The sequence below is a fragment of the Schistocerca piceifrons genome, chromosome 1 (genome assembly GCF_021461385.2).
Source record: "Schistocerca piceifrons isolate TAMUIC-IGC-003096 chromosome 1, iqSchPice1.1, whole genome shotgun sequence".
NCBI lineage: Eukaryota > Metazoa > Arthropoda > Insecta > Orthoptera > Acrididae > Schistocerca > Schistocerca piceifrons.
The window spans coordinates 337,797,022-337,818,042 of record NC_060138.1 but is presented as its reverse complement, the minus strand read 5'-3'; the positions used below and the strand labels follow the sequence as shown (position 1 = coordinate 337,818,042).

Here is a 21,021-nt window from a genome sequence, read left to right as displayed (position 1 = left end):
TCTTCCACAGAAAACTGCAGCATAAATTTATGAAAGTGTTCCAATTCAACTTTCTACCTTTTATAATGAACTTAGTGTTAACTTACCCAATATCTACAAGTGTGAAACATTTTACACTTAATTTTTAATGTCAAGCTATAATTTTTCCCAGATTGCCTGGTACCAATAACTGGAGACTACAGGTTAACAGGTTTCTCATAAGAAAAGGACCTTCTTTAAATTTTATACTTTTATTTACAAACACCACCTCTTTGAAATGTATTAATTTATGAAGTATAAACATCAATTTACTATGCATAGCAATATGTTACACTGAAGCAAAATTGGGTGGAGGTAGGGCAATTTTGAAAACATATGAAACATGTTTATATATGGGAACAAAGACTTCAGAATGGGAACACATCCACATCAAGATGACTTACACAAGCAATATGAAATCTACATTGTGCAAAAATAGGAAGCAAAATGTCACAGTATGTTAACTTTCTCAGCAACTTATTTCTCAATTTTGTACCTCACTTATCTGAGCCTATATTCACTTTCCATAATAGCTGTATTTTCCTGCAGCACTGTAGGCTTAACTCAAACATGAGAACTAACAACCTTTTAGGCCCTGGAGTTAAAAAGGCACATTCAGCATATTAAAAAATAAAATCCAAGTGCCATGTTTTTAAAGCAGCCCACCAAAAAAATCTGCACAAGGCTAACAGGTCTTAGTCACTTCTCTCCTACTTTCCAGGGAATGCACACACTTTAACAGGAGGAGAAACAAGCATTACAACCAGTAATGTTACGGTGCATTGTCTCTTACAATTACATGTATTTAAGCAAACTTTCTAAGTGTTGCATAATCAAATATTTAAGCTATCCATTCACACTCCTGTTTTGAAATGTTGTTCATGTAGATAGTAAGCAATTTACTGCAAAATTTACTTTTAAATTAAAATTTCATGAAGAGGGCAGGCAGTAAAGTAGCAAACTCTGAAGCCAAACTATGAATTCCAATGGCAAACAATCATTCAAAACTGTTGGTCAAGATTAATGTAACATCTTGTCTAAACTGAAATGAAGGCAATAACTTGTTAACACCTCCGTTTTATTTAAGTTCTCACATGAACAAATTAAATATAAACAATTTAAAAAAGTGACAAAACTGATATTGGCAGATAAATTTAATTTTTATTGTAACTTAATGTTTTTAATTTTATGAACAGATGGCTATTTTTTAAAAAGGCATTTTATAAAAAGTGATGTAGTTTATACCTTACATTCTAGTATAAATAATAGGCTGCAATTTTATTTTATGATTTTTATTTCGCACATTGATTTTTCAGTAATTTGGCTTGTTAAATGGATTGTTTCAATGCAATAATAAAACATTGTGAGTCTCTCCACAGCATGAGAAAGAGAAAAAATGCCATGACAAATCTGACAAGACAAAAATTACATACAAATTACAACTGCACTCTTACAGTATTTTTGTGGGTTACTTTGCTTCTGGAATGAAATCAGTTTCCACAACTAATATGCACTTTTCTACATCAATGTTAAGTGTCCTTGCAGCAAATTTAATCTTCTGCACTTTTCCACAATAAATATTTCAAAAACACAACTCCAAACATACATAATGTAGCCTATGAGAAACCAAAATTTTATTACTGCAAGATACTATGCTCTGATGTCATGTTCAGCTAGGAACACAACTCAGGTAGATTTCTTAAAACCATTCGCATGCTGCACTAGCATTTCTTTCAGAAACAGAGGGAAGCCACATACTGAAAGGCTTGTTCAAAATTCTTGTAAAGGTGAACGAACCTTTTCTTTGTAGACTGTAGACTGTGTTTGCACGTGTAGATGTGTGAATGTTTCCTTATAATAATAATATACCGATTTGACCAAAATCGAAGGATAAAGGATCAGGATTTGGGAAGGACTGGAATGGAAGCAGGTACGAAGATAGGAAGGATTTCAATACAGTTACTTGGAACAGGGATTTGACGGTTCTCGCGGAGGGCCAGATCAGTTATCACCCCCTTCTTGAGGTTCATCCCCATCCCCTTGCGTGTCCGAGGTCCACAGAGTGAGGTTGTCCCTCAGCAGCTGCATTATAAGGGTAGAGTCTTTGTAGCTGTCTTCGTTTAGCGTATCCAGTTCAGCTATGGCATCGTCGAATGCCTGTTACAAAGATTGTTGTTAGTAAAACCACTTAAAATTTCTTGTACATGTAACATGATCAGCATTTAAACTGTAAGTGAAAAGCGAACCCTCATTTCAGTATTAAAGAAGGCTGTTGATTCCACTATTTTTATGTGCACCGTTCCTAAACCTTAAAACCACAGTTGTAGTAAGGCCATTATGGTGCAAAATGTAATTGTTCTCAATTCAAGAGATATGTAAAAACTATGCTCAATGTTTTACAAACAATTTCATGAAGAAATAGTAAGAGATACTGTAATAATCAGAAGGCTATTACACATCCAACATTTAACAAAACATTGCAACAATGTATTTGGACCACAACAAGGCTGTCATTTACAGACATCACTGTTTTACTGCTTTGTATTTAGAATGGAATAATCCTTGCCAATTTGTTGAAAACTGTTAGTATTTTAGTTGACTACACAAAGCAGCATAACTATTTTTGATGAAGGTAAATATTAAACAGGACATATTAGTGACAACTTTATGTTTATAAGGCAACTGTATAGATTAACTAATCATCAAGCAGCAACAGCAGAGAAAGGTTTTACTAACGCAAAACCTGTATTTGCATTTTCTTGCCACCACTAGAACAGTTCATCTATCCAATTACACTATATGAAAAATTATTTTTGTTATTGAACTACAGAAAGTTTGTAATATTAGACAATGTAACACCAGTAATTTTATGTAAATCATTTTAAAACATTAGCGCAACACTGCTGTGCAGACTGGTTTGCTACTCTAAGGTTTTGTCTACACAATATTTTGTTCACTAAAATCCATTATATTTTCATTCCACTATCAAATACATTTTAGTAAACTCCACAACTCGAGGAGTAATTCAGATAACATGCAAATCATGGAAGGGCCAGACAATTATTGCATAACACACAATATGTTAGCGTTGGAGTCCTGATAGGGCATGCTGATTACATTAGTTAAGAGGTATCAGCAACTCTTCTTTCAACACAAATGGGAACCTCCGTAACCCAATCTTGGGCCTACCTGTTTGGCAAGATGACACGCTCTCGCTGGAGAATTGATAATTTCATAATAGAATACGGAGAAATTTAGTGCTAAGCCCAAACGTATTGGATGGGTTGGCTGCATTTTTGACTTTGCAATATCAAACGCTTCTTGATACGCTTTCTGCGAATCATCCACTACCGCTAATAAAAAGGCAAAAGAAAACATTTGACCATTACTTTTCAAAGATATCACACGAGAAATTAAACTTACTTAAATGTGCGATTAGATGCAGTTTATTTTCCCTGAACTTTGTCGACCAGCAATTTTATTAACTTTTCTCACACATTTAAGTAGTTTTGTAACATGAAACTAAGCAACCAGTCTGCCATCAGCACTGCCTTCAACCTAGGAGAAAGTCCTTCACCTGAAGTCAAAGAAACCAACCTGTTTCGCCAACTGACACGCTTTGTCTGGCGAATTTAAGATTTCATAGTAAAACACGGAAAAGTTGAGTGCCAGCCCCAGCCTGATTGGATGGGTAGGCTGCATTTTGGCCTTGCTGATTTCAAAGGCATCCTGGTATGCCTTTTGAGAGTCATCCACAACAGCTGCAAGAAATAGTTTTCCACTTATCAAAGGGAAGTATTCCATATCAAATTTAAAAGAATTTTTAATTTGTTATGTCACAATTTCTGACCTATGTGAAAGTCATCAAAACTTCTTGGTTCTGCGGGAAAGAAAATTTGTAAAAATGGTGACAAGTATGTGACAAAAACTTGTCCAGTTTTAAGTCTTATTCACTGTGGCTACTATGCAGTTGGTAATGCTCCGTTATCTGGGAGAAGTTAGAGATTACAGAAGTACAATGAAAAAGCATATATTAACTGATGAAACTATGACAACATTTGCTTAAAGTAATGTTGAGAAATGATTGGAGCAAAATGAAAATAGGCTTATGAAGCAGTTTCCTCAGAACTATACCTTAGCTGTACATGTGATTTTCCAAGAACTGTACAAATTGCATATGCTTAAAATGTTTTCAAAGAAAAGCAGGTGGTGCCTAAATTTTAATTTTGTTCCCTTACAAATATGTCCCTTTATTACTACCTAACAGTCCAACTCAAAGCTGGTGCAGATTTTTTTTGAACACTATATGAAAGTTACAAATTCTCAACATGCAGTGACAGAACTCTATAAACATGTTTACAAATGAAATCATGAACTGTGACAATGCATCATGTCTGTTCACCTTGTATTCCCGTCTTGTAAACTAACCTCTTATCACTACAGAAAATTGTGAAGACTAAACTTTGCAGAAATCAATAGTTACATTCATCAATTAACCATAAAAGGACCAAGAAAGACTCCAAAATATAAAATTTTATAAATGTGCCTTAACTACTGCTCCAATAATTTTATGTCTTTCAATATTCCTCAAGAAAGTATTACTTACTATTCCTGTTTTCTCCTGTGGCAACTTCTGCAAGGTACCTGTAATAATCTCCCTTCATCTTCAGGTAAAATACTTTGCTTTCAGCATTACTTGCTTTTGGAATAAGGTACTTATCTAACAGGCCCTGTAAAAGAAATAAGTTTACAAGTTTGTTCTGGGCAGTAAGCACAGGCAGCGTTACTAGAATCTTTCCTATGGATGAAATACAAACACTCATGAGGTAGAAGTAAAACTTACACCACCAGAAGCTAGTGAGCTAACTGAATTGTACGAACTTAATACAAGTAAAATTGGTGCAATTTTATACTCTACACACTGCAACGTAACGACGCAAAATTAAATATTACCTAAACTAAGTAAATCATTCCCACTGAACAGGGATGTAAATTTGTCACATCTCTTGACAATGCGCACGACTGCTGGGCGATCTGTTGCGCCGACTTCATTCGCCGTTGGTAGGACCATGAAAATAGATACACCAATTTAATAGGGCTGAATGAATGAGCTGAGACTGCTTGTTGCGGTACGCGAGTCACAGCTGGTATGGCTACGGCACAACGGAATGCAGCGCCGGCTGTCGCCCAGGTGGCACCTGGCAACAGTGCTGGTGACTCAGCGACAGCCCACTGCACGCGGCACACCCTGTCACAGCGTCGTTGCCTCACGTTTCTGCGTTAACACGCATCTGACATACTTCCGATATACATTCTACTACACATGCCTTTCGTGTTTTCACGGATTGGCCCTGTCGTCGCGTCCTTGAACCCGGAGAAAGTCCCAGAAGAATATTTAGAACGTTTTACGATTTTAAAGCTTGTATAACAGGTTAGTTTACGCTATATTCAGTCCATTGTCTAAAACAGCAGTGCGCTTTTACTTTATAAAATTCCCGAATTAATTTCTACCTCCGTTAATTCTGCACGATGTTTCAAAAGTAAGGGACTGACAGTGACACTAAGGCCGAAACTCGCGAGATGATGTTGCCTTAACAGCATACTACTAATGCGTAGTGAACAGGTCAATCAACGCATTTCGAGGGCGTTATTAACAGCCAAATTGCTTTTTCAATAGAACACAAAACATTTCTAGATATTAAGAAAACGCCTAAAACAGTACCCAAGGGCTGCATGGTACCAGGTATTTCTTCACAAAGATCGATAAACGTATCTGTTTAAGATGGACGAAACGTGCGTTGTGCCCACAAATCACCCCTGTCAGCAGCACGCTGCTAATGAATAAACACCTAAGCTGACACGCAACTTAAATCACTCTTTACGTCATGTCATATCAAGTCAGTCATTTGCCATCTCCGTAGAATTTTACCATGTACTTACCCGTAAATAATCTGTACGGATGGCACCTGTAAGTTCGGAAGAAATCTTACAGAGATGAGCTACCCATTGTACTAAATGCTTGTTCTCTGTAATGCTCAAGTCTTCACGGATTGCTGATGAAAGGCAAGCCGAACATGGGAAATTAACGCAATCTGGTGATCACGGTCTGGGATGCAGCACCCCCACCTCACCGATGCGGATGGTCTTTAGCGTCATTTGAACAAGCCGGTTCTGGATAGACCGTTCTATCCCTGCCCATTTGCAACCAAGAATATTGAGGCAGGTTCACTGGAACAAAATTTATACTGCATATTCGTACATGTGTGCGTTATAATTTTTCGGGTTAGATAATAGAAAGGTGGCAATTTACATCACACCTCAACGAAAGCAGCCAATATACTTAGCCACTAGTTACGCATTTTACTGTCAAAGGCAGTCTTATGTGACGAACTAAATCCAACGACACATTGGCGAAGTTCGAAGATGAAATATTTCCCCAAAACTGTAGATTATAACATTTATAAAATTTTTGCGTTCACCTAAGGCGTAATGTTCACCTGGGGATGGAGAGGTTCCACCTACTTTGAAGTCCCACTTAAAGGTTACGACGAGTCCGTGCAATGAATTTTCCCAAACGTATAAGCAAGCAAAATTTTCTGCAAGACATTCTTCCAATGTTATTTGGATGGTAGCCATATTTGTACCTTCAAAGTTTTATCGAGATTGTACTCCTCTACCTCAGGACAAAGTCAGCACTCAGTCTTCACGTTATTCAAGCATTCAATAAAGACAGGTGAAGCGGCGCACCCAAAGCGTGTAGGTAAAACCTGTAAGTTTTAACAATGGCTATACCAGCGCAAAAAGCTGTGGCGGTTCGTAGAGCGATTCAGACATGCAAATACGTTTTGATAGGCACTACCACCGGAAAAGGATAAATTATTCCAGTTTAGGTAAGATACTTCCGCGGCGCACAAAAATAGTTGACGTAACCATGATCACGCGAGCATATCTGTCACTGCTTCGTGACAGACTGCCAATCTTCCTGCAGTTAACCGACGCACACATTTTTTTGCTATTACTAGGCGGTCCGCGTCGACCGTGAACCGTATCAAGCACAAAATTTTCTTCGTAATCCATAGTCTGTCTGCTCTGTAGGCTTATTTGCTTCTAAGCTCGTAACGACAGAACTGCAAGCTGATTACGTCACTGATATGGGTGAAGCGAAACAATTAAGTACTTATGGCCGCGATGAGGAAACCATCCCAAATTTCAGCAATTTCATGACTACGGACCAATTTAAACGATCGTTTGCCCCAATACACTGACAACGCCCATTAAACGTAAGTACTTGCCTAAACCCTTTGAGCGGTTAGTATAATATACCTAGCAGCTCCTACCTAGACATAACTTCATGCAACTGAACACTGAATTAGGTTCCTCCAGACAGTACCGACGGAATAACGATTTAACAATAGCAATACGAATCTAGTCTACCTCACCACTATCGGCATTGCGTTTTCACATTGTTGCACTATCAAAACTGCATATTTTCCAAAGCATTTCTCTTCATTCGCAAAATTGGTCGGAAAACACTCTGAACTGCCCTGTAAAACTAATTTTCCACAAAGAAACGAAACTGCAGGTGAAGTGACGGGGAACAATCTTTAAACTGGACTCTTCCCAAGCTCCGTATTTAATTTAGTTGACGTAAGGAAAGGAAGTGTTTAGCCCATTTGCCTCAGATATTTTTCCGAAGCTAGTGAAAAGAAAAAGCTGAAGCAGAGCCAAGCTCACAGCAACCTCTCCCGGTCGGAGCTTATTCCCAGATGATGACGTCAGAGTACATCTAATCCTGGAGAGTGCCTCACACTGCCAAAGACTCGTCAGAGACGTACCGTGCACTAACTCGTAGCTAAGAAGCGTGGGTCAGGTTAGAAGGTCTAAAATTTCAAGTGCGCATAATTTCTGATCTTTTAGACATAGAAACCATTTCTACAATTAAAGATTTCCCGCCAGAAGAAGAGCTTGAAACATACTAGAAGTCACATTTCCACGCATATAAGGACGAAATGTTTTACCCAACAAAAAAAAAAAAATCAAGGGAAACTACTGCCTCTGCGCCACCAACAGGCAGTATTTTCGACACAAGAAATTCTCCATTTTAAGAACCTCTAGGGGCATTTGCCGCGGCACGGACGCTGTAGAAATTCCTTTACCGCCCATGGCGTCACTGTTGATACAAGTGAAGGAACCAGAGGAAACAAGTGACGCAGCCTGAATACCTCACCCTGTTTCGCCATCGCCGCTTACGTCATCCGCAACGTGCAACCGACACGCGCCGAGACAAATAAGGAACCGCACGCGAAACCTACGGAGGAAATGCATTACGTTATGGGAACAATTCTCTGGGTTGTTTTCATTAGATCGTTATCAGATAAAAATCGTTAAAGCTTTTCCAATACTTGGAGTTAATAATCAATTCCTCGCAAATCTTTACATTTAACGAACAGTCACGCTTAACTTACCTTTCTGATGACAATTACGTCAACCTGAATCAGTATTTCATAACTTATAGGGCCAACAAACGGCACGAGAGCATTTTTAGCTGCAGCATTAAGCTATCCTATCATAAGCGCAACGTAAGGCAGGACTGAAAAGTTTCAAAATAGTATGGATAAGTAAATGAAAGGCTGTACTTACGAGAACGTCGTAGCAGATTTCTCTCAACTCCTTCTCGACCTTTTCTCTGTACTCCTTTGCCATCTGCTGCTTCCTTTCTGAACCTTCCGTCTTCTGTTCAATTGACGATATAACTCGCCATGACGAACGCCGGGCACCCACAACATTCTTGTAGGCGACCGATAGAAGGTTCCTTTCCTCGTTGGAGAGCTCGACGCCTGTCTCCGTAACGGCCTTCATCGCAGCGGCCATGTCATCGTACCGCTCGGCCTGCTCGGCAAGCTTCGCTCGCTGAACCAACTCCTCTTTGTCCACAGACATTTGTGTAGGGTGGGTTTATCGGACTGCTGGATAGAAAGTAATGCATTAGCTGAAACCAGAGCAGGATGGCTACGGTGTCTTAAGCTACAAGCATTTTGTTCCAAACATGCAGTTCAGCTAAACGACAACCGCACTACAAACGCTTAGTGTGAAATAGTGGACTGAGACAACGCGGTACCATTATTCGAAAATCTTGTCTCTTTCAAAGCATGTTCTGAAAAAACTTACTGAATGAAAATTCGCAATGACGCTGCGAGAAAGTCTTAATACTGGATATCACAGGCACTTGAATCCACTAAGCAATCAACGACCGTTCACACAACACAACAGCCTACATTTGTCCACCCGGTCTTGCAGCCTAGCCTGGGACTGGTCGCGACACCGAGTGGCGTAGAACACTACTGAAGAGCTGAGCGCCGCTGCCCGGGAGCTCTCGCCCTACGCGTGAACTGCGCCGGATCGATCGGGCGCGCCCGTCGCGTTGCGCACTCCCGCCAGGCGGCTCCACCGACCAGAGCGCCCCTCCCATCTACGCGCCGATCAATACTGCCAACTTACGCAATTATCAGCGCGCTACACAAAAATGCAACATTATACACTCCTCATTGACCTGCAGAGCCCAATCGACGCGGAAAAAATTTTTGGTCACACACACACACACACACACACACACACACACACAGATAACAGCTAATAGAAAAATTATGAGATTCCCTCTCCTGTGAGTAATGGAAGCTACCCCATTAGTTTTCATGAGTAGTATTATTCCTTTATTACTTTTTCAATTGTACTCAATGTCATGGTATTACAATTTACAGGCCAGGCTAGAGCATAGTACACTTCCGCCTCCCCAGGCAGGTTTTTGGGTCGAGTGATTTTTTGTGTAGTGTAATGTTTAGTATATATATTGGAAGTGAAATTTTGCTGACCACACTAACTGTGGACTGTAAGAGACTTATCTGTAAGATAGCCTTGTCTCGACATTTGCACAATGCTGACTGCATTTTCAAATATTTAATAAAGTTTGTTATAAGTGAGACTTAAGATTCTTGAAACTATATCTTAACTATAAAAATACAAATGGACCACTACTTTTATACAGCCTCCAAAATAAAATGATCTAGTTTTACAAACAAGAGGACAATATTCACAGATTGTTTCATTATAGGAACCACACCAGCATTTACTGGAATTCAGGGATGTCGTATAAAAATTTAGATATGTCAGTATTCTTGTGTTGGTCATGTCAACCAAAGTAAAATTATCAGGTAACACCAATTCTATAGTTATTTTTACCCGAACAGCTGAAAGTACAATGGCAACTTGCCAACTGTTTCAAGAGTAGCCTAATAATGGTATGTAACCACAGATACATATGTAACGACATTTGGTGCAAAAACTAGAATGAGATAGATACTCTGAATTGTTTCATATATTCTAACCAAAACAATTCTGTGAAATCTTCAGCATCAAAGTTTGAAACTTGATCACAGGAAACTCAGCCTCTGGACTTTATTTCAACTTAAGGGAATACTAAAGAATTTGTCCAATGAACTTTACAAGCCGTACTTTATGATTACATCACAAAATACTACTTCTGTTCAATTTTTCAAAACAAGAGCAAAATTATATTCCATTTTTCAAACTGAGCAAGAGCACAATGAATAAGAATGGATTGTTCGGAAGAATTTAATTCTGAAAGTAATATCAGCTGCCTGTTACCTACTTATCACAAATGTTACCCAAATCCTCTCCTTTGTGTTGAGGATGAATGTGAGATGTTTTGCAGCTTAAGTACTGCATTTACAGTGGATGTACCTACATTATGTATAAAGTTAATGTCACTTCTTTAAGTTCAAAGGAACTGGTTACTGCCAGCACACAGTTTTAGTTGACAACAGTTATAGAACAGCAATAGGAACTTCAAGTCTTCACAGATAACCACTGTTTCTCTCAAGGACTACTAAAACATTTTTTATCCCAAAATGGCAAGTGTGAAAGATGTAATTTGATGCAGAAAGTAAGCTACTGGAAACTTCACAAAACAAGCTGCCACTGCTAAAAAAAGATCATACATGCCCATCTTATACATGCTGTCCATTTCAAATCCACACTGGACCAGACAAATTATAGAAAATCACAATGGCACAAAATGCGCATTAATTTGTTTGAAATTTTTGTGAACTGAATTAGTGAACAATGTGATGACCATGCTGCCTTGGTTAACAATCTCCCACATGAGCTGTCAAAGCCATACAATAAAGCTCAATATCACATGACAGGACGAAGATGTTACCTTTCACAGGTGGTGTCATTACTCCTTTCATCTCTGGTAATGTCTGTTTAACAACAGAGTTGCACTGTTTTGGATTCACATTAAACTAGTACCTCTATTAACTGGGTGGGTTAGTTCAAGCTCTTAGGAGTGTACCAATTCAATTAAAATCATGCCCAGTGTAGCACTAGTGCTCAAACAGCCTTCACTTTACCTCAACACAGAACAATATGTGGGTGCGTCAATCCAGTAATACAATGCACATGTAGCTGAAGTTTGGAAATCCAATTCCAAGCAGAATTATTTTCTGCTGCAATGTCACATTCCAAGACATTAACCTACTCATCACAGCTTAGGCAACTATAGCTTTCTTTAACACACATTAACATATTTACCACTTGTTCATAGAGAACAGCATTTCTGAGGATTGCAAACTAGCAACTGTAGTTATGTAATGCAAAGTTGGTTGGTTGGTTTGGGGAAGGAGACCAGACAGCGAGATCATCGGTCTCATCGGATTAGGGAAGGACGGGGAAGGAAGTCTGCCGTGCCCTTTGAAAGGAACCATCCCGGCATTTGCCTGGAGCGATTTAGGGAAATCACGGAAAACCTAAAACCGGATGGCCGAATGCGAGTCCAGTGTGTAATGCAAAGTTACAGTATTCACCCTTCATACAATATTATGATGACTGCATGATCTTATCACAGGAAAAAATTCTTTACTGGACAGTAACTCATAAAAAAACTGATGTTCCTTTATGTGTGCAACTGGTCACTGCAATTTTGATCACTACACTTTAGGCCCTTTACATAAACTGCTATGTTCTCATTTTTATTATTTTGTCAAACTTAATATCCTGAGCTGGGTATACTCTGACAAGAATACGCCTTTGAAAAACTAAAGCTTCCTTTTTTTTCAGTGCCAATACATTTTCTGCCACTAAAGACAATACATCGTACATTTGTAGCCTGGCTATCGTGTCTTGGTTGAGGTGGTTACTGCTAGGTACCTTTCTTGTGTGCATCTTTGGATAATCTAAACACACTCTCAGTCTATCCTGTATTAGATCATTAAGACAGTGCTTCCAATAAAGAATGACTGGTGTTCCTGCATTTAACACTGAATTTAGCAGCTCGGCTAGTGAAGAATAATTTTATAGTGAAAAATATTACTCGATTAGAGACAAGTTAATGACAGTTCTCAGTTGACTAGTGCTCACATGTGGTACGAGATAAGCACTGTGCTCCCAGCACCAAGACTTCTTCCCACAAAAAACTATTGTTAAATATATGGCTTTACCTCTTATCCACACAAATTACAGAAGTTTAAGGATGTTTAATGAAAGTCCAAGGCTGATGACTTTCAAAAAAGTAGTAGTTTTAACTTTAAAGAGCTACACATCTATAAAGGGTGTTCAGAAATTCCCACTACTAACTTTTAGGCCTTGTAGAGAGGAGTTGGTACATAATATTTAGAATAGTAACAATGTACAGAAACCTCATCCAATAACACTACATAGTGTTAAAGTTACAGGTGCAGCACTTATGAATGTTATGTATATGCATGGTGATTCTGTGATGTAGCAAACTGTGTAGAATGATGGCGAAGGATAAATGCACCAATTTGAGATAAGGGTCCCTATACCAGAAACTAGCTAGTAAAATACGCTTATACTGGTACTGCTGTTGGTTAAACTATAATATAGGCAACTTTCGGAGGTGGTACTACGAAACAGTAAAAAAATCTCTTACACATGGGCTCAAATGCATACCTTCAGAATTATGAGCACTAGTAGATATGGGTTTTCAAGTAGCAAAGATGAAGTGCATACATTTTAAAACCAATGTTTACTGGACTACTACTTTGTTATCCTCCTTACTACCACCTCTTACCACACAATCTTTGCAACAACAGTACCAGCCTACATTCCCACTATCAGAGGGATTAGAATTGCTTTCTCTTGGAATTTTCGACTTGTTTCTTACCTCCAATTGATACATGTATCCTTGCCCATCCTAGAAAGTCTAGCATCACAGAATCACCTTGTATATTTATACATTTACAGATGTTGGCACCTATAATTTCCACACTGTACTGTCATTTACCGTTTCCCCCGAGATGGATTCCTATTCAAAATGTTATGTACTCACTCCCCTCTGGAAGTCTGGAGTTTGTAACACGTTACAACACACTATATGTATAATTCAGAATAGGATTACACCCATAAAAATATTTATTTTAACACCTCAAAAGTTAAGGGTTAAGCAGTACCAGCAATGGCTAATGCCACCACACTCCTTCCAATGTTACCATTATGATTAACTACTTCTGTAGATGTTTAGCCAACTCAAATTTTACAAATGAACAATTCTACCTGAAACCAATGCTAACAATCTACTGTTACGAAGTATCTGTTTCCACCAAGGGTTACACTGGGGCCTTTGTGATCTGCAGAAAGGTCTTAGTCCCACAAACGATATGTTTTACAAAAATTCAGGAATTCTGTGAACTGCACAAGTTTCGTTGCAAGTTTTACCCATTAAAAAAAAAAACTGGCCATTCTCAGACAACAATGGTTTAACTTTAAGCAGTCTGCTAATCAACGCAAAATGAGCTGAGGTACAAATCTAGTCTCAATACTTAGCTAATACACAATGTTTTCCATGATCCTCCTCCACCCCCCCCCCCACTTCACCATTAACTGGGAGCATAACCACAACCAATCACTTACTTCTTAACTGCCAAATCTACCCACAATCAGCAGTTAGAAGAACAGATTTTGGAACAAGTTCAGCACTTTAATTACCTCGGAAGCTAAATTACCAAGATAAGACTGTGGGCATCAAACAGCCTATGTGACTATACTCAACATTAAAATACACAAACAAATATTCTGTTAGACAGTGATTGCGGTACCTGTTCTAAAAATGGCTCTGAGCACCATGGGGCTTAACATCTGAGGTCGTCAGTCCTCTCGACTTAGAACTACTTAAACCTAACTATCCTAAGGACATCACACACATTCATGCCCGAGGCAGAATTCGAACCTATGACCGTAGCAGTCTCATGGTTCCGGACTGAAGTGCCTAGAACCGCTCTGCCACCGTGGCCGGCTGGTACCGGTTTTACTCAGAGGCAGTGAAGCCTAGGTTAGAAATAGCAAACATTTTAGCAATGTTCAGACAACTGAAAAATTCCGAGTGGCCAAAGGTTTGACTACGTTGAACAGTATTCCTAATGGAAACACCAGAAAATAATTGAGTATTTTTTGCAGTAAATGATAGAACAGAAAAAGTAAAAAGGACATCTGGAACAAATGGAATAAAGAATGAAAGATGACTTCACAACACAAATCCAGAGGAAAGTGGGTCAAAACAGAAAATTTTGAGAGGGAACTAAAGCCAGAACAGGTCCCTAGCCCTAAATTGTGAGAAGTAGAGGAATGAGGAAAAATCTTTTTCTGTTACCACTGAAAAAACTGAACAGTCAATACATGAGGAGTATCCTAATCTAATGACGATCCTGCGAAAAGCACATCATGGTACAGGTATGTTTGAGATTGCCCAAGAGCATTGCACAAAATGAACTTTCTTAAGCACTAACTCAGAAATGGTCAATTGGAAACTTAGCACCTTATTCCCACATACATAAATACACCTAGATATCATGCAGTCAGAAGAAATGACATTTCATGTGGCTAGAGCCTCCCATCAGGTAGATCGTTTACCTGGTGCAAGTCTTGACGCCCCTTCGGCAACTTGCGTGTCAATGAGGATGAGATAACAACACAACCCAATCCCCGAGTGGAGAAAATCTCCGACCCAGCCGGGAATCTAACCCAGGCCCTTGGCACGACATTGTGGTGCTGACCACTACGCTATCAGGGTGGACATTGCAGTCTGATTAACAGATGGACCAGGATTGACCAGAAAGAAACACACGAGACTCGAAAATTTCAGTCTAAAGATACACAACTGAGTAAGCCACTCAATGGCCCCATCAATACCTTGCAGTACACACACACACACACACACACACACACACACACACACACACACACCTAACCATGTACCACATGATATATTCATTAGAAGCAGTAAGTGAACTAAGTTCACTGACATCTCCAGCATACATTCAAACAGATTCTTTATAATTTTACAAACAGCAACATTTTATAGCTACTATCTTGTGTGCCAGTTTTAGAAGATTACTCTAGCTTCTATCTGTATTAAGAGATTACACAAATCAGTTTTTAGATTATATCAACAGTTTTTAACCTAAAGTAAATCTCATTTCTCCATTGAAGAAATACTTCAAAAAATTTACTTAAGTATTTACAGCCACACTAATGCACCTAACCCACATTCTGAAACTTACCTCTACCCCATATACTTCAAGATTTAACTTTGAGGCAGTTCCTAATCTTATTCAGTAATTATTACAAGCTGACACCCTAAATCAAAGTTAGTGACAAGTGTTAAACTCCTGTGCTAGATATTCCACAACTACATATCATGCAAATTTCATTGGCAAATTGTCATATCTTACTAGTGCACATCAATCTCTGCAGCAGCTACTTGAAAATTTGTGTTTCCTCAAAACAAACTGTCAGGCTAAACAATAAAACCACACACTTAAAATTGCTCAAAGGCAGGTAACTTGCCAAACACTTTCACTAACCTGGCACTATCAAACTGACTTATTATGGGCAACCCACTTGCCCCAAGTGAAACAGGTGACAAACTTGTCACACATACCGAGTTCCCAAAACAGTGTACACAATTTTGTTACACCATTGGGGCATACTGTTACAAATAAAGTTTCACCTCAACTTATTTGATACCATCTAAAATGAAGTATCCTTCACAAACAGAAACTTACAAAAATGCTAAGTACTTCTGTCTGGGGAACTATTTCACAACTTTACAATCATTAATCATTAAGAGGAATTAATTACTCTTATCCTCCCCCCCCCCCCCACTCACCGAATGACAACTGTTACTACAGTGAACAGGCAGTGGGAAATAACTCGCTGTTGCTGTCCTAAAACCACTTAAAAAACGGAATTTCTGTTTAACAGTGACAATTCCTCAGCTGTTTGATACTGAGCAGTTAAATACGCAAAAAGGAATTCCATTAGTTGACAAGAACAAATTTTTCCATTGCAAATACCAATTTCTCTTTATTTCACTAAAACCTGTACTAGCCGATACTAGATAACAAATTTCACAGAGCTGTTATCAGTTGATAAGTTGGACAAAAATGACCACGGGCAGATTCTTTAATTTTATACGAGCGTCGGAATAGTCTACCTCCTTCCCTCCCTCCATCCCAAACCACATAACAGCCTGAAATCTTACAACGCAGAAACATGCAACTGAATGTCATTTTTCCACTTGAAGACTTACGTGACGCTGTGCATATACTTACAGCAAAGAAAATTTTAAAAAACTTTACTACACTGCCATTAATAAATTTCAAATGCAACACTCATTAAATGCTCTTAGTAATCGTCTTTAAACAAGTGAAGGTCGAAGAAAACGGATCACGTGAAGTCTCGGTGCTTATTTGATAACGCGTACATATTCACTGACAACATTCTCGCGTACGAGAAGCACAGATACATAATTAGATAATAAAATTTGAGAGTGGAAGTCGCTTATTAAAATTACGCAAACATTGGACACACCACCGGTAAACTCGGCAAAATGGCGATTTACGGGATGGCACTCCTTCAATGCGTCATACCGTATTTCCACAATTCTTTGCCTGAGAAACAATATGTATATAAATCTTAGCCTTCCAATTCTATTCTAATTAAAAGATACATCAATTTGAGACTTACGGTTTGTAAAAAATACCCTTAACAACTACGCCCCTCTTACTACACACTCAATCTACACACTATTCCAATCCTCCACTTCTCGTCGGATTCCTCGATGAATAAGAGGGGGTCACAGGGCGGAACAGGACTAACCAACGGAGTCGTTTACGATATATATGTCACAAAAGCACACAATATTTAAGAACAATGAGTAATTTAAAATATACTATACATTTTAATATAAGACGAAAACTATACACTGGCCAATTAACAAATCATTCCAGAAATATTTGGTTATATATGGATCAAAAACTGTGCCGGAACAAAGAGTACAAGTGAAGACAAACCAACGACAAACACAACAGCCATCTAGCGGTAGGTAGCAAAAGTAGAAAAATAAATGGTCAGTTTCTGACAGTGATTACCGGATTCTCGCAACCAATTCATTAACAGCTTTCACATAGATACGAAAAATAAAGTATTATGAAAAACAGGGATCCATATAAACGAAAAATTGCAGAAAATGCTGCCAGCATACTTGAGAACGCTAAACGGTAATCAGGTGTTAAGAACAGTAGTTACTGTAGTCAGTAATAAGAAAAGTCTGCAAAAGAGCACATGTTATAATTTTGAGAACGTTTTTGATCTCTTTTCCTCAATATTTTCTCGGAACTTAACAGATGCAGTCGTTAACTTCTTAACAGCATTACCACAATCTTCCAATCAATCTGGCAAGTCTTTTTTATTCGGACGTACCGACATTTCGGTATAATTCGTTTTCCTTTTTTGGACGCTACGAAAATGCTTATGATACACTCGTACTTCTAATCTTTTTAATGAAAGGTCAGCTCTGACAACGTGGAACAAAAGTTACGATGTATGTCGATCCTTCTGAAACGTAAATATTGTTTACATATAAATAAAATGTGTAAACAGATATAAACAATCGCTCTCAGTGACCACAGGTTATGCACTTTCAGCATATAATCTATCTTAATAAGAAAGGTTGTTTCAATCTTTACAAGAACAGTGTCCTTTCAATGTTAACATAGACTACCCAATGGCATTGTTATCAATTTTCAAGAGCTCATTTTTACCAAATTATTGTACCGGTTTTTTTTCGCTCAGGTTCCAGCTAGAGTTATGAATACCAATTGAAACTACAAGTTTACTATAACCAGTCAAACTTATTTTTGTCTCCATTACGCATTTTAGACGTGAACCTCTATCATCAGGAGGATATATCTCAATAAGACACGTACGTATTGTGTACTGGTACGACGTTCGTTTAACCTGTGGTAGCAGCAGATAAGAACCAAATAAAGGTTTTAATACAAGTCCAAAAGATTTCTTGTAGTTTCTGGTTGCAAACAGTCATATAAAAGTAAATACCTTTAGATTGCAAAAATATCGTACTAAAATAGTGTTTTTCTTTTTGCCTTCTATTGTGCCACAGGTCACCCAGAAATCGTACAAACAACACATAGATGTCTCATTAATTGACATCAAACCACCTGATGATAGAAGTTTCAATTTCCGAAACGTGTTGTGGGAAGAAAAATAAATTTTGATTTGTCACAATAAACTTGTAGTTTCAGTCGAAATGTTTGTGTTGTTGTCTAGCAGGATATCTAATCGTCAGTTAACAAGGGCTTATATCTACAAACACCAACCTGCAGATCATTATTTTACTGATGAATATCAGTAACACCAGAGCACTAGCAATGTGAATGTCTTACATACAAGCTAATGAAGGAGAAAGATAGGGAAGGAGGAAAAATATTATAAGGTAGAATGTCCCTGACATGAATAAAATGTCCACCATATAACACCGGATCTCGATTTTGGCATATCTCTCATAATTTGGTACAGATGATCTTATATAGATTGGAATAACAGATGTGAACTTGCTATAAAGACTTGTGTTTTGTGGAAATTGAGTACAAGTAAATTTTGAGATTCCTTCATGAGATGTTAATTTGAAATTATTTACAGTGTTGAGCAAATGGAGCATGTGATGTCTATAACCTATTATTAGGCATCATTTAAGAAAGTGGGGGAAAACCTAAATCAAGCCGAATGAGACAGATTACAACAATGACATATTGTTGAAAACTCAGTGTATCCTAAGAAAACTTTTAAATTCCTTCATAAGATGTTAATTTCAAATTCCTTATTGTGGTGAGCAAATGGAGCATGTGACATTTATAACCCATTATTAGGCATGATCCAAAAAAGTTGAGGAAAGCCTAAATACTGATGAATGAGGTAGATAACAACACTAAGATGTTGTTGAAAATTCGGTGTATCCTAAGTGTCAGTCATTTTAGGAACGTTCATACTCAAAGGGATCTGTAGATAGGAAAACAGTCTTTCGAGAGAACAACTTTCAATTTGGTAGTTAGGATGAAGAGTTGTCACTGTCTCACCTTAACTCCTTCTGAAGCGTACTGAAAATTAATTAGGCAGAGTTATAAATCTTTTTAATTAAGGACAAGCAAGTGCTCCACACACAAAGACTGTTTCTCTACCTTGTGTGTACAGAGGAGATGCAGCTACTCATTAAAAATCATGGGCAAGTCCAGTTCATGCAAAACAAATATACTGAGGAAGTATATATACTTCAACATATAAGTCTTTTTATTATTTGCAAGGAGCTTTCCTTGAGAGGTATCACCATTCCTTTTTTATTTATTTATTTATTTACATAGTTTACATCCACATTGCAGCCCTAAAATCAAACATAATACAACATAGTCTACAATGATTAAGTTTAGATCTTAGCAGTCAGCAATTTCTTCGTTTCCCAAAAGTTCTTCATTCACTGTGATTTGGTTGCTCGTTCTTCTGCAGATATGACATACTTCTTCCATTCTGATGGTTTGAATGTCAGCCGTATGTATTTGCTCTTCAGAAGCAGCTTCTATTCTCTGTGTTGAATTTGATGTGTGGTGATATTCAGTTTATACAGATCACTTTGTACTTCTTTAAACCAGATGTTTTTGGTTTTACTGTCCCAGAAGTAGTCAAAAAGTTGCTTCAGGATTCTAGCATTTGGTAGGCGAGATATGTGGCCGCATTGTATTAATAATGGATTCACTTTCTTTACACTACTGGATTGGGCAAAAGTCCCCATTGATCATAAACTTGGTGTTTCTTACTAATATTTGTTTGGAGTATTCTTCTATCAACTTTCTGCAATTTGTCAGTTGTTGCTTGAGAATTTAGTCTGAATAATGTTTCACTTACATATGTTGCTTCTGGTTTAACAATGGAGGAGTTATGTCGAAATTTAGCATTTATTGAGAGAGATCGTTTTTTGTAGGTTGGCCACGTGGTTCTCTGTGCTCGCTGAAGTTTTAATGTTCTACTATCTACTGATGCTCTTTTATTAACATTCCAGGTTGTAATCTCACCAAGATATTTGAACTTTTTTACTACTTTAATTTTTTGATTATGGAGTATGATATGGAATGTGTCATCTGGGAAGCTAAGTACCATTTCTGTTTTCTCAAACGAAATTTGCAATCCGATCTTTGTCGCTAATTGTTTTAATTGTTCTATATGAACCTTTGCTTCATCAATATTGTTTGCTAACAGCGTGAAATAATTTGCAAATGCAAGGCAGTTAAGTCCTATCTTTCTTCCTACCTTAACAGATGGTGGGTATATCTTGTTCCATTCATGCATGATTTTCTCCAGCACACAATTGAACAATAATGGAGACAATCCATTGCCTTGTTGAAGGCCAGCATGAATCTCAAAATGTTGAGAGAATTCATTACTGAACCTTACTCTAACTTTAGTATTTCGAAGAGTGACTGCAATGAGGTTGACAAGTTTGTGATGCAAACAAAATTCTTTAAGAATTGACACTAGATTCACGATGGATACTATCGTAGGTTTTTTTAAAATCGACATATGTGATGACTATTTTTTTGTCCCTCACCCTTTGATGTTTCA

At 38.0% G+C, this 21,021-nt stretch overlaps 1 protein-coding gene across 5 annotated transcripts; it reads right to left on the bottom strand.

The window, feature by feature from the left end:
- Nucleotides 1-1,079: 1,079 nt before the first annotated feature.
- LOC124783449 (14-3-3 protein zeta) lies at nt 1,080-17,232 on the bottom strand. Of its 5 annotated transcripts, none has more exons than XM_047254025.1 (5): nt 17,080-17,232; nt 8,659-8,981; nt 4,625-4,748; nt 3,616-3,779; nt 1,080-2,175 (listed from the first exon to the last, which is right to left on the bottom strand). In XM_047254025.1, the coding sequence occupies exons 2-5, from the start codon at nt 8,956-8,958 to the stop codon at nt 2,020-2,022; spliced, it is 744 nt and encodes a 247-aa protein (XP_047109981.1). In that variant the 5' UTR covers nt 8,959-8,981; nt 17,080-17,232; the 3' UTR covers nt 1,080-2,019. The 5 variants fall into 5 exon arrangements, with proteins under 5 accessions (XP_047109981.1, XP_047109978.1, XP_047109977.1 ...); XM_047254022.1 differs by lacking the exon at nt 3,616-3,779 and adding an exon at nt 3,208-3,371 and having other exon boundaries at nt 8,659-8,984; nt 17,080-17,230; XM_047254021.1 differs by having other exon boundaries at nt 8,659-8,984; nt 17,080-17,229.
- Nucleotides 17,233-21,021: the final 3,789 nt, after the last annotated feature.